General features: G+C 42.3%; 1 protein-coding gene across 2 annotated transcripts in view; it reads left to right on the top strand.

Moving 5' to 3' along the window:
• Positions 1-14,839, top strand: part of PLG (plasminogen) — a 59,918-nt gene that overhangs the window by 24,488 nt on the left and 20,591 nt on the right. For both annotated transcript variants that reach the window (XM_060241829.1, XM_060241820.1), the window contains exons 4-10: positions 3-117; positions 7,962-8,101; positions 10,400-10,520; positions 10,724-10,842; positions 11,094-11,256; positions 12,022-12,149; positions 13,410-13,584. In XM_060241829.1, coding sequence (XP_060097812.1) covers positions 3-117; positions 7,962-8,101; positions 10,400-10,520; positions 10,724-10,842; positions 11,094-11,256; positions 12,022-12,149; positions 13,410-13,584 — 961 coding nt within the window. The remainder of the gene's footprint in view (positions 1-2; positions 118-7,961; positions 8,102-10,399; positions 10,521-10,723; positions 10,843-11,093; positions 11,257-12,021; positions 12,150-13,409; positions 13,585-14,839) is intronic.

Raw genomic sequence — 14,839 nt, 5'->3', positions numbered from 1 at the left:
AGTTTATCTTCTTGAATGCCGGACTGGAAATGGACAGGACTACAGAGGAACTGTATCTAAGACTCAAAACAATATACCTTGCCAAAAATGGGCAGAGAGGAGCCCTCACATACCCAAGTATGATCTTTTTTTCATGCGTATGATATCTGTTTATCACTTTTTGTGGTACTGCCAGCAGACAGGTTACTATGGTAAACATTGAAGGCATGATTCAGCAGAAGTTAGTCATGACTATGCTGATATTACTCTCTCTGAGGTCTGTGGGACCTGCTTCTGACCTCCTTCAACCACACCTAGAGTCAACAGTGTAATGCAGCAGGGGTCGTTTTGTAGAAAAATAGGTGGTGGAGCTCATCCACGGATTGTTATGCAGCTGCAATACTATTCAATGGATAAGGAGGTGGAACCGAGGAGTTGGAACTCTCAGAAAGGTTCAGGAACTGTGCTCCTGTGAGCTTCCACTGAATCTGAGGCCTGTAATGCAGTAGCTAAAAAGGCAAATGCGATTTTGGGTTGGAAGTACAGTGTCCAGGTCACGTGAAGTGATGGTATTGCTTTACTCAACTCTGATAAACCTCACCTAGAGCATTGTGTTCAGTTTTGGGCAACACAATTTAAGAAGGATATAGACAAGCTGAAAGGAGCACATCCAGAGGAGGGCAACAAAGATGGCAGGTGTGGAGACCTATGAGGAAAGGTTGAAGGAGCTGGGTATGTTTAGCCTGGAGGAGAGATGACTGGGAGATGATATGATCACCATCATCAAGTACTTAAGGGCTGTCACATAGAGGATGATGTGGACTTGTTTTTGGTAGCCCCAGAAGGTTGGACCAGAACCAATGAGTTGAAATTAAATCAGAAGAGTTTTTGACTAAACATTAGGAAGAACTTCCTGATAGATCATTCCTCAATGAAACAGGCTTCCTTGGGAGGTGGTGAGTTCTCCTTCCTTGGAGGTTTTTAAACAGAGGCTAGATGGCCATCTGACAGCATGATTCTGTCAACTTAGGCAGATCATGAGAAGGAAGGCAGGGGGAGGTACTTGTGAGAACATTGTGCAGGGGTTGGACTAGATGACCCTGGAGGTCCCTTCCAGCTCTATGATTCTATGAACATAGATATGATTAGTTTATTCTAATGTTTATTCTGATGTTTATTCTGTGTGGCTCTTATGTTAAGCAGATTTGGCCATCCCTAGTCCAAAGTATTGCCGCTTTAAGGTCAGATAAGGTAGAGATCATGGGTCTGATGGCAACGGCAATAATAAGTGACAAAAGGATTGACTGTGTTTCTGTTGGTTTCTGTTTGGTACACAGGTCTCTCTATCCTACTCTACCACTTTCATCTCCATCAAGATGAACGATTTTTGTGCTGCTGTATTAATTTCAGCATGCAAAGCTGGTTTGGGGTGGCTGATGAGTGAGCTTTTGAGCACCACCTCCAACATTCCCCATGCTGCACTGCTACCAGGGTTCTGTTGAGGCATTTTCATGCTAGTCAGTTCAGAGTGGCAGTGGGGATTGTGAGGAAGGGTGCAATCAAATTAAAGTTTCCGGCTCAACATTAGGAAGAACTTCCTGACAGTTAAAACAATTCTCCAGTGGAACAGGCTTCCTCGGGAGGTGGTGGGCTCTCCTTCCTTGGAGGTTTTTAAACAGAGGCTAGATGGCCATCCTACAGCAATGAAAATCTTGTGAATTTAGGGGAGATGTTTGTGAGTTTCCTGCATTGTGCAGGGGGTTGGACTAAATGACCCTGGAGGTCCCTTCCAACTCTATGATTCTATGATACTGTCCTGCTACTTCTTTCTAGTGTCATTTTAATTTTGGGAAGAGCATTTCACCCCAACTTCCCAACACAGCCTGAGGGAGGATGCAGGCACAAGCATGAGTTCACTTAAGTCACCCTCAAAGTCCAGAACCAAATACTTGAACAGTGGCAAGTTGACCTTCAGGAAGATCAGCTGCTTAGCTCTCCAAGGGAGCAGGTATGAGCAATATGAGCTGACAGTGTTGCCTACATGGGGGAAAACATGCTCATTCTACATGCTTGTTGGAGGGCATGAGAGGAGTCTCTAGGGGTGGCCAAGGGTAGCTCTCCAGATGTTTTTTGCCTACAATTCCCATCAGCCCCAGCCAGCATAGCCAATGGCTGGGGCTGATGGGAGTTGTAGGCAAAAACATCTGGAGAGCTACCCTTGGCCACCCCTGCTCTAGGCCACAACTGAGAGGTCCAGCCAGCCCACCTCCTTCATGGCCCGGTAGCTCAGCAAACTGGTGATCTGTAACTTGGAGGCTCACCACTGCAGCTACTGTATCCTTGATGCATGGGTTACACATCGTCATCACCAAAATGTAGACCTTCTGCTGTGTGAGAGGCTGAAGGCTGGCCCTGAGACCATCTTGCAGCCTTTTCACCAGTGTATGCATGGCTGGAAGCAAGTCTGCACATCCTGCAGCTGGCTCCAGAAGGCAGTCAAGTCTTTATGAGCTGTTTGGATCGTGGTGATTAACTGGCTAGACTTACTGTGTCAGACAAAACCAACTGCATGTGGTTCTAAAATGCTTAAGAACCTCCATCATCTGAGCGACAGTCAGCCACTTATCCTAGTTGAGGCAGCTGTCTTCCCAAACTACCCTGGTCTCAGAGATCAAGGCAGTCAGAGTTTCAGTGAGGGTTCACATAGCTTATCAGGTGGTGCTCTGGCATACTTGTCAGCACCTGCTTCTTGTGCAGGAGTTGGATGTCCTTCACACTGCATGAGAAGTGACCTGTAAGATACCAGCATTTTTGGAGGAGCTACCTGCACTACAACTGAACAGACTCTGAATCCTTTTTATCAGCCCTACCACAAAAAGGCTAAGCTTTTGTGTTTTTAAGTGCACTTAACCTAACTTTGCTTCAGTGCTTTTTTTGTTTGTTTTTTAGAACAAGTGACTTCACATTCCAAACCCTAAGGTTTAATTGAAATGATCCTTGAAATGGAATTTGCAAACTTTAAAAAAATGTAAAGGTTCTTATAAACTTCTCCTGACTGCTTTGCTTTCTATTGGAGCACACCTGATTTCCTTTTCATGAAGTCAGGAGCTTCCTGCTGAAAATGAAACTACAGGACAACCTAAAGCAAAATTTGTCTACAAACGCCTACCTTAAAGTACTGAAGCTCAGAGTGGACACTAGAAAGTTTTTAAAAAGTTAATCTATGCTAATTATACTATTGTTTTATGCACACAATCTTGCCTCTTTTAATAGCCTAGCACTGCCCTAATTAGGGAGGAACTAAAGCCCTAGGCTGAAAGAACCAAGTCATTTTTTGCAGAAAAAGTCCAGCAGGAACTCATTTGCATATTGGGTACACCCCCTGATGTCACCATTGTTTTGCACAGGGCTTTTTGCAGAAAGAGCCAGCAGGAACTCATTTGCATATTAGGCCACACCCTGTGACACCCAAGGCAGCCAGAACTGCATTCCTGTGTGTTCGTGGTCAAAAAAGCCCTGATTAGAACTGTTTTAAAGAATTCCTAGCAGACCCTTAACAGAGCCCCATGGCACAGAGTGGTAAAGCAGCAGTATTGCAGTCCAAGCCCTCTGCTCACGTCCTGAGTTCGATCCCCGCGGAAGCTGGGTTCAGGTAGCCTGCTCAAGGTTGACTTAGCCTTCTATCCTTCCAAGGTCGGTAAAATGAGTACCCAGCTTGCTGGGGGAAAGTGTAGATGACTGGGGACATAAGAACATAAGAGAATGGCCCATCCAGTCCAACACTCTTTGTCACACAGTGGTCAATATATGTGTGCATGTGTGTGTATGCACACACACACACACACACACACACTATGGCTAATAGCCACTGATGGACCTCTGCTCCATATTTTTATCCAATTCCCTCTTAAAGCTGGCTATGTTTGTAGCCGCCACCACCTCCTGTGGCAGTGAATTCCACATGTTAATCATCCTTTGGGTGAAGAAGTACTTCCTTTTATCTGTTTTAACCTGACTGCTCAGCAATTTCATTGAATGCCCACAAGTTCTTGTATTGTGAAAAAGGGAGAAAAGGACTTCTTTCTCTACTTTCTCCATCCCATGCATAATCTTGTAAACCTCTATCATGTCACCCCGCAGTCAATGTTTCTCCAAGCTAAAGAGCCCCAAGCGTTTTAACGTTTCTTCATAGGGAAAGCGTTCCAAACCTTTAATCATTCTAGTTGCCCGTTTCTGCACTTTTTCCAATGCTAAGATATCCTTTTTGAGGTGCGGTGACCAGAATTGTACACAGTATTCCAAATGAGACCGCACCATCGATTTATACAGGGGCATTATGATACTAGCTGATTTGTTTTCAATTCCCTTCCTAATAATTCCCAGTATGGCGTTGGCCTTTTTTATTGCAATCGCACACTGTCTTGACATTTTCAGTGAGTTATCTACTACGACCCCAAGATCTCTCTCTTGGTCAGTCTCTGCCAGTTCACAATCCATCAACTTGTATTTGTAGCTGGGATTCTTGGCCCTAATGTGCATTACTTTGCACTTGGCCACATTGAATCTCATCTGCCACATCGACGCCCACTTACCCAGGCTCGACAGATCCCTTTGGAGTGCCTCACAATCCTCTCTGGTTTTCACCACCCTGAACAATTTAGTGTCATCTGCAAACTTGGCCACTTCACTGCTTACTCCCAACTCCAGATCATTAATGAACAAGTTAAAGAACATGGGACCCAGTACTGAGCCCTGCAGCACCCCACTGCTTACTGTCCTCCACTGCGAAGACTGCCCATTTATACTCACTCTTTGCTTCCTATTAATTAGCCAGTTTTTGATCCTGTCCTTTTACTCCATGACTCTCAAGCTTATTAAGGAGCCTTTGATGAGATACTTTATTAAAAGCTTTCTGTAAGTCAAGGTAAACAACATCTATTGGGTCCCCTTTGTCCACATGTTTGATCACCCCCTCAAAGAACTATAACAGGTTAGTGAAGCAAGATCCTCCCTTACAGAACTCATGCTAAGTATTCCTCAATAACTTGTGTTCATCAATGTGCCTACTCATTCTGTCCTTGATAATGCTTTCTACCAACTTTCCCAGTATTGAAGTCTGACTGGCCTGTACTTTCCCAGATCTCCTCTGGAACCCTTTTTAAAGATGGGGATGATATTTGCTACCTTTCAGTCCTCTGGAATGGAGGCAGATTTCAATGAAAGATTACATATTTTTGTCAGGAAATCCACAAGTTCAACTTTGAGTTCTTTCAGAACTCTTGGATGTATGCCATCCGGACCTGGTGACTTATTAGTTTTTAATTCGTCTATCAGTTGTAGGACCTTTTCTCTTGTCACCTCAATTTGATTCAGGTCTTTCAACACCCCTTCCAAAATTAGTGGTTCTGGAGCAGGCAAACACTTCTCATCTTCCACAGTGAAGACGGAGGCAAAAAATGCAGTCAGCTTCTCAGCCATTTCCCTATCCTCCTCCAATAATCCTTTTACCCCTTGGTCATCCAAGGGCCCCACTGCCTCCCTGGCTGGTTTCCTGCTTCTAATATATTTGAAGAAATTTTTATTGTTGGTCTTTATGTTTTTTGCAATATGCTCCTCATAGTCCCTTTTTGCCTGCCTGATCACAGTCTTGCATTTGATTTGCCACAGCCTGTGTTCCTTTTTATTAATCTCACTTGGACGAGCTTTCCACCGCTTAAAGGAATCCTTCTTACCTTTTACAGCTTCCATTACTTTGTTTGTTAACCATGCAGGCCTTTTCTTATACCTGTTTGTGCCTTTCCTAACTTGTGGTATATATTTTATCTGAGCTTCTAGGACTGTAGTTTAAAATAGCCTCCAAGCTTCCCCAAGGCAATGGCAAACGACCCCGTAAAAAGTCTGCTGTGAAAACATCATGATGCGACGTCACCCCAGAGTTGGAAATGACTGGTGCTTGGGACTACCTTTACTTTTAGCAGACCCTTATTACTAAAAGCCTCTATTTAAAACCTCCCACCAGAACAAGTATTTCACAATTAAAAGGATGGTAAAGGAGAGAGGGAGGGAGGGGGAATTCAAACTACACTAAATAATGTTTTGCAACTGGATTTTTACGGTCTGAATTAGTAAAAAATCCATTTGCAAAATGCATTACTTGGTGTAGTGTGAACACACCCAGAGAGACTAAATAAAATAGCTTTTTAAAAAAAACCAAGCAGAACCCATGCACACACACTCCAACCAAAAAAGAACCCAAAATGAAAAACAAAGTTAAAGCATCTCCACAAAAGCAGCAGGCTAAAGCAAAGATCCAAACAGAAAGAACTGAAAATGGCCTGAGTCCCTTGGCCTCCCTCCCCCACCAACCTACCACCAAGTCCAAAGAACTGAACTAACTACAATAAGAGATCTCCAAAAAGATGTTGAGTCTCAAAGCAGTCACCATCTTCTCCAAGCAGGCATGTCAGGATCCAAAACTCCACAGTGGAGTCACATTTGCAGGCAGCAGAAGGAGTCCAAGCTCAGAGCAGCAGCAGATGAAGCCAAAGCCAGCACTGCGCATTCTCCAAACCTCTCTCTGAAATGGAGTCTGACATGAAAAATAACAGCCCTGCTTTTATGCTCTCTGCTCATGCTCAGAAGAATTTTTTGGGGTGAAAACAGCCATGAAACAACTCTGTGACTGGGCAAAGAACATGCCATCCAATTTGCCACTGCTCCTTCTCCCTTTCTTCTTGTTTCCTGGGAAACCAGGTAAGAAGGGGAATCAAAGCTGTTGGATTCTACATTTGAAGCCAACAACTGTACAAAACCACTGTAGTGATTGGTCAAGAGCACTACAGTTCCTCTTAAGGTGATTTACCATTTGCTTATAGAGAAGCCTCATCTCCCCTCTCTCCTGTTGTCCTGGAAACCAGTGGAAAAAGGTGGGGAAAGGTTAGAGGGCAACTCTGCAGCTCTTTAACTGCTGCTATTAGGAATTCCTGAATATTTCCCGAAAAAACGAGGGGGAAGGGGGCTTGGGATCAGCAATGCAGGATAGCTAATCATATTCTCTGATGTAATTCAGCTTTAAAAAAGCCCATAAAAATACTAGGAAGATATTTTTTGGATTTTTTTCCCCAGATCAGATGCACATCCCGTCTGCCAAGTAGATCGATTGAGCTAGCAGCTATTTCTCAACATTTAATCATTTCCTAGTTTGTATTCCTAAGAAAATATTTTCAAAAAATGTGTTCTGCATGTACTGATGGGGTACACCCATGTTTCCTTGTGAGGAAAATAGTGCCTTCAGAGGCATTTCAGGTAAGGAAAAGGCATATGGGGAAAGCTTAAGTATCCATTCCTCACATGCTGTGGTCCTGTGCCTGAGAACATGCAATACACATTTGATTGAGCAAACCCATGAAGAAGCCAAGGAGAACATCACATGTAGTTGGATTGGAGCTGGAGCTGCTTGAGAACAGACAGAAACAAATGGAGGAAAAGCTCAGATGGCAACCATCACTTAACTGCTGGTGATTGAACTGTTTGCAAAGTATATGCTCATTCTGGACAGGGAGGTGCCATAGCTTAGTTGTAAAGCTACTTGTGACTAAGGTCCCATTAAAAGCAAAGGGACTTGAGTGAGTTATGAATAAAACTTCATCCACCAGTTTCAATAGAAACAGCATTTAATCAGCAGTAAATTTACCTGGATATGGGTAACATAATATAATGGACATGTTTACTCCAATACACTTGAAAACAATACTCCCTCTACTTTGTGAGCTACTGGTATTAAAGTTGTGAGCTACTGCATAAATTAGTTCAATCTGGGGTTCATTTTTCCTGAGCTAAGACAAAAGTATGTGAGCTGGAGGCTAAAAAACTGTGAGCTAGCTCACACTAACTCAGCTTAGAGGGAACACTGCTTGAAAATCCTGGAGAAACGTGTGACCTGTAATAAAATATTGACTTCATCTTTTCACTCCTCTTTTCAGTTATTCACCTGATACTTATCCTAATGCTGGATTAGAAGAAAACTACTGCAGAAATCCTGATAATGACGAGAAAGGTCCTTGGTGCTACACAACAGACAGCAGCACCAGATATGATTATTGTAACATCCCAGAATGTGAAGGTATGGCTGAAGTTGCACTCACTGGAATTTTAGTTTTGCATGGCTATTTAAGTACCCATCTAGTAATATTTTTAATTTAAAAAAGAAACACATTTTCATTACTCCTGATTTATAATAACCACGCCATCTGCTCATATTTAACTTATAGTCCACCATATCCCAAGATCTTGTTCACACACACTACTAGATGATGGACAATGGCTCTGCAAGCTCTCTAGAAAGTTCTTTGAGCATTCTTGGGTGCACACAATCTTGCCCAGGGGATTTGTACTCATTCAGTGCAGCCAAATGCCTCTAAATAATCACTCTGTCTGCGTCAACCAGCAGTCTGGAAGCTAGGGTTGCCAGCTCCTATCTGGCTGCCAGCAGATGAAACATCTCTACCATACACTTTTTATCTGGTTGCTAGAGGATCTTCCACACAACATGCCTGGCGCAATGATGTGACCTCTGGATGACATCACTGTGCCAGGCACATCAGGCGCTGACAGAGATTTTGGGGGGGGGGCAGGGATCCCCTTGCTGGCCAGCCTTGGGCCAGTGGGTTGGAAGCCCCCAAACTGGGGGAAAACCCACCCCCAGCGGGATGCTGGGAACCCTAACAGAAGCTGTGCCTTGCCTACTACCATCTCTAGATAAGTCTGTTCTCTTCTTAAGACTTCCATGTATTCCTATACACAAGGAATTTTAGTACTGTTTTGGGAACCTCTTTTAATCCTTCAGTCTTTTTTACCCATCTGTATAGCCAACATTTCAAAAATATCTGTCTCTAAATAGTAGTGACAACTATTGACTTTAGAAATGGGCCCATGTGGGTTACACAATCAGACTAGGATTTAGGAAACCGTGATTCAATTGCTGATCTCAAAATTTGATGTAATTGAGTTTTGTCATTGAATTGGTCTTTCCCTCAGTTTAGACTTCTCATTGGATTGAGTCTTGATCCATGTTACTTTCAATGAACAGTCTAATCAACTTTGCATTATATGTTTCCAACCATATCTTTTCCGAAAGATATTAAATGGTAATGCTGTTCTTTAGGAATTGCAAGACAACGTTATCCTGAGGTATGGGTCCCAATATTGGGTATGAGCTGTATATACAGCTAAGCAAACTTACCTTCCAGTTTCACTCTCCAGTTGCAGTACTCCACACATAATTCTGTCCTCCAGGTCTGTATTAGCTTCTCAAAAGCTTGAGCAGTTTCCCCTGATCTTAGATCAGGATTGGGATTTTGTTTTTGTTTTGCATTTTGCAAATATTGACAGTGATGTGTAGTTGGAACAAAACAACAGTAATAAAGTGAGAAATCAAAATGTTCACTCTAGCTACCAACTATGCTGCATAAATGATTTTAATCTAATGCTTGAAAAACTCTAGTGTATGCCTACTACACACCTAGAAAACATTAGCTTCTTTCACTGTACCACAATTCTACCTTGGAATTTCCTTGAAATTCTACCTTGTCCCACTTTAGAAAATGCTGGGTTTAATATACACATCAGAAAACCCAATTACACAAAATGTGTGGTTTAAAAAACAACATGAAGTTAATACAGTTCCATAATACAAAAGGTTTTGTACAGGTACCCATAACAATGTATTACATAACAACATAAGCCAGTTTGGTGTAGTGGTTAAGTGCGTGGACTCTTATCTGGGAGAACCAAGTTTGATTCCCCACTCCTCCACTTGCACCTGCTGGAATGGCCTTGGGTTAGCCATAGCTCTGGCAGAGGTTGTACTTGGACAGCTGCTGTGAGAGCCCTCTCAGCCCCACCCACCTCACAGGGTGTCTGTTGTGGGGGGAGAAGATATATAGGAGATTGTGAGCCGCTCTGAGTCTCTGATTCAGGGAGAAGGGCGGGGTATAAATCTGCAGTTCTCCTTCTTCTTCTTCAATCCAGGAGGACAACAGGAATAGATTAATCTGTACATTTCCTTCGATTTAGCTTGGATATATTCATTGATGCAGTGCTGATATGAACTGAATCATACGCATTCCAGAAGTATAGTGCATCACTAGTGAACAGAAAGAGGTAAAAAGATCACTATGCCTAGAACTTATTGTGGGCTTTTTATCCTGGGGAACATAGCAGAATGGAGTTCTGGAACCTCCTTGTGGAAACAAAATTCTCAAAAAATGTGCAAAGGTTTATGAGGGGCACCTGTGCATTTCTCCTTCATTTCCCTCTTGAGAGTTCTGGCACCTCTTTTTCCAGAAGAAAAGCCCCATGTAGCACAAATAATTAACTGAATAGAACTAATTGTATGACTCAAAGATGCTTATGTTGACAGAGACGTGTATGCACTGCAGTGGGGAAAACTATCAAGGCAAAGTCTCCCAAACCGAATCTGGAATCGAATGCCAGGCCTGGAATTCTCAGGAACCTCACAGTCATGGATATTATCCTTCAACGTGAGTCATGTCATTAAAACAAATCAAAGCCGTGCAAGAGTCCTTTGAGCATGCAGCTCTTTATGTATGGGGGCATATGTGTATGAAAGCCACCCACTTAGGCATGTTTTAGGTATGTGCAAATTTTCCTTGAATCCAGTTTTTCCTTGAGTGGGCATAAACATCAACAGAGAGAGGATTCAGCTTTGACATGTAATGTTTAGTTTTCCAGAAAAGAATCTGAAGAAGAATTATTGCCGTAATCCTGATGGCGAGCCTCGTCCTTGGTGCTTCACCACCAGTGTGACTAAACGCTGGGAATATTGTAACATTCCACGTTGCAGTAAGTATGACTTATTTGGATTATTCATTGCAAGTTGCTTTGGTGAAGCCATGTCTTTTAACAGAATTAGTTTTCTGTTAAAACGAAAAGATTGTCCTCCAGCTTAAGGGAAAAACTTGAAGTAACTTTTTGATAGCCTAATGTGTACAGAACAAGTCAAGAATGAAGTTCTACTGAGGATATACCTTTCCTGTATTGTTTTATGTTTTCTGACGAGGCTGGTTTCCTTTGCTTTCTCTTTTCTGATATAGCTACACCCCCACCAACATCTGGCCCAGGGCGTCAGTGCCTTGTGGGAAATGGGGAGGACTATCAAGGCACAATGTCTGTCACAGTATCAGGAACTACATGCCAACCCTGGAATGCCCAAGAACCTCACAAACATAGTAGGACTCCTGAGAACTATCCTTGCAAGTAAGTTAAAAAGGCCCCTTCTCCTTTGAGTCGTCTTCTATATTGTGTGTGGTAACTAACAAGGTACAACCTATGAGAGGTCTAGTTTCAAATATCTCATTATAACCCATTATGTATTTCCTTTCCCCAATGGGAGAGATGTTGTGCAGGTGTTCTCAGTCATTGAATTATGTTGCAAATGCACTAACCACCTTTCATTTTAATATCAAAGGAGTTGTCACATTACAGGCTGCCTACACACATTGTTGGATGTTGGCCTATTATTGTTCTACAGCAACCATTCACAACTGGATTGTCTGGAAAATCTAGTTGCAATGATAGAGCAATAGCCATTAATGTTTGGATGCAGCTACAGTGTGTTTTATGTCTGTTTATGACTTCCCCACCAAAAAAAAGATATCTGTTGGTATTTGAACTTAGAATGAACTTGTGCACAAGTTCATTTTTCTCTCTGACTGAGGCCCCAAATGGCTTTTCTCATCATTTTCCCTCCCTCCACAATGCTCAACAACAACCTTGTGAGCGTAAGGTAGACTGAAAGATCGTTACAGGCCCAGGGTCACCAGTGGGCTTCCATGACTGACTGATGGATTTGAACCTGGTCGTCCCAGTTCCAAGCCCAACATTCTAACCACTATACCTGACTTGTCAATTATCAAGGCAGACAGCACATTACAGTGTATTTTAATTTATTATTGGGACCATTAAAAAGAGTATGAACATCAAGGAAGTGTTTGAATGTGAGTAATTTTATTTCTGTTTTAGAGGTTTAGATGAAAACTATTGTAGAAACCCTGATGGCGAGACCTTACCTTGGTGCTACACTGCAAACCCAAACAAACGATGGGAATACTGCAATATTCCTAACTGTGATAGCACAGCGGTAACTACTGGTAAGAAAAAACTTGTGTATTTGCTTGAGTGCATCTGTGATGTAGGAACAGTTTTGAGATTTATAACAAACAGTTTAAGTAACAAGGTCAGTCCTACAGCTTTAATATCTGGAATGAAAGCAGATATAAGGTTTTATGTATTACATTTTATTAGGCATTTGTATTTACTGCTTTTGTAAATGGTTCATATGTGTATAAAGGATAGAGTGAGAGCAGTAAATCAAAAGCAAAATTGTCTTATCTCTCAAGGCAAATTTACCATTCTGCTTAAAATAGCCACTTAAATTGACAACCCAGATGTAAAATCAGAATAATAAATACATTTGGATCGAGTTGTTCAACTAAATACTGTATTGCCCCAGAAATTTAAAGCATGTCATCCATCCACTTCCAGTATGGAAAGGACAACATGCACTGAGAAAAGATCCAGTTGCACTGGCTGTGTCTACACCATTTGTTTTGAGTCTGTGTTATTTCAGAATGCTTCTGAATATTTATGGTTAGGGATGGGCACAAACCAGCTCGCAAAGAAAAGTTCATGGTAAATTTTGGCTGGTTCATTATTCGCAAATTCAGGTTCACGGCACGTCAACTGGCATTAACTTTCCACAAACTTTCAAGCAGTTCATGCAAGTTCACAAATGGATACATATCCAGACAGACTGTTTACGCTCAATCTAAACATTTACCAAACTTCGAAGCAATTGGGGGGGGGGGGTGGAACTTGGAGGGCAAGTAGAGGACCATCCAGGGGAAGTCCCCTGCAACTTTGATGCAGATTGTATTCTGTACACTCCTGAACCTGCACATGTCAGATTGACCACCTGTCATTTTCCCAGAAAGCACTTTTCTGGGGGCACCTTCTTTGGGGGGGTTATAACTCAGACCCTGTAAAACCAATCCTCGCCAAACTTGGAGGGCAGATAGAAAAGCATCAGCCAGAGATTCCCCGTGAGTTTGGTGTCTCTAGAATGCTGAGGAGAGGTGCATTCTACTGCATCATGTACCTCATGAATCAAACCAGTTAATTTGGTAGCTAAAAATTCATGATGGTTCATGAACCAGGCATGCTAAAAACCAAACTGCATTTTCCTGGTTCATGCCAATCCCTATTTATGGTACTACAACACTATAATTCTGTAGAATCAGGGCATTAATAAGAGAAGCCATAAAACTTCTGGATACAAATAACATGCTGCTTAGTCTTTTTACTTAGTTCTGCATTTGTGCATGTGTGTGTTTTGTTTCATTTTAATATAGAAGTAGTTCCTGTTGTTCTTCCTGAGCAATCTGCAGCTGTTGAAGACTGCTATGAAGGCAATGGTGAACATTACCGGGGCACAATGTCATCAACTATCACAGGAAAGAAGTGTCAGGCTTGGAGCTCTATGAGGCCTCATCGTCACAGTAGAACCCCATCTGAATTCCCACAAGCGTATGTTTACCTTAGCCTTCATCCCAAGTTATTTGCAGGCATTTTCCATGGAGAGAGTAAATAGTAGAGGTTTCGTATCGGTAAGGTAAAACAAGCTTCTCTTGGCAAGAGTCCCAACATTTTACAAAGCTCAACTGAACGCTTGGGATAATCGTATCTTCGTATCAGATACTTGTTGTTCGGACACTGGACATATGCTAAATCTCATGCAACCTACAAAGCTGATGTTTTCAGTCCCAGCACTCATTATTCTTTTGTGATACAATTAAAAATACAAAATAGATCTTGCAAATGACAGTACCTGTTTCCTTTTGGGACATTGTCAACAATTACTGGCCAAGTCGTTATTTTGAGGAATGTAAAGATGTAACAAGAGCTTTGCTGGAATTGTGTTGAGGATCTGAAAATGTATGGGGCTAAGTGGACAGGATTTACAATCATACTCAAGTTCAGTGTCTGTGTAATGCTTTTAAAACATAGCAATTACTGTGAATAGTACAACTTCCTCATAAGATGCCATACTATAAGGACCTAGGAAGACCCCTGCTGGATCAGACCAATAGTCCATCTAGCCCATCATCCTGTTTCACACAATGGTCAACCAGTGCCTATGGATGGCTAGCAACAGGGCATAAAGCAGGGGTGGCCAAACTGTGGCTTGGGAGCCACATGTGGCTCTTTCACATATATTGTTTGGCTCTTGAAGCCCCCACTGCCCTGTTGGCTGGTATGGAGAAGACATTTGTCTTTTTAAATGCAGTCTCCAAGCCAAGCAAGCCGGCAGCTTGGAAAATGCGTTTAAACTTGTTTTCTTTCCACCTCTCACTTACCGTCCTATTTGCTTTCCTTCCTCCCTCCCTCCCTCTCTTGAGGCTATCAAACATCTGACATTTATTCTGTGGGTCTTATGTTAAGCAAGTTTGGCCATCCCTGGTGTAGAGGCTGAAGTCTTCCCCTGATGTTGCCTTCTGGCTCAGGGATTCAGAGATTCACTGCCTCTGAATGTGCAAGTTCCCTTTAGTCACGATAGCTAGTAGTCACTGATACACCTTTTTCCATGAATCTATCTAATCCCTTTTTAAAGCTGCCTAAGCCTGTGGCCATCACTACATCCTCTGGCAGTGAATTACACAGTTTAATCACTCATTGAGGATGTAAGTATTTCCTTTTGTCCATTTTGAATCTACTGCCAATCAGCTTCATGGGATGTCTTCAAGGTCTAGTACAGGGCTGGCCAAACTTGCTTAACATAAGA

The sequence above is a fragment of the Heteronotia binoei genome, chromosome 1 (assembly GCF_032191835.1).
Source record: "Heteronotia binoei isolate CCM8104 ecotype False Entrance Well chromosome 1, APGP_CSIRO_Hbin_v1, whole genome shotgun sequence".
Classification (NCBI taxonomy): domain Eukaryota; kingdom Metazoa; phylum Chordata; class Lepidosauria; order Squamata; family Gekkonidae; genus Heteronotia; species Heteronotia binoei.
Note: the sequence above shows the minus strand (reverse complement) of the source record. Positions and strands in the feature narration are given on the sequence as shown.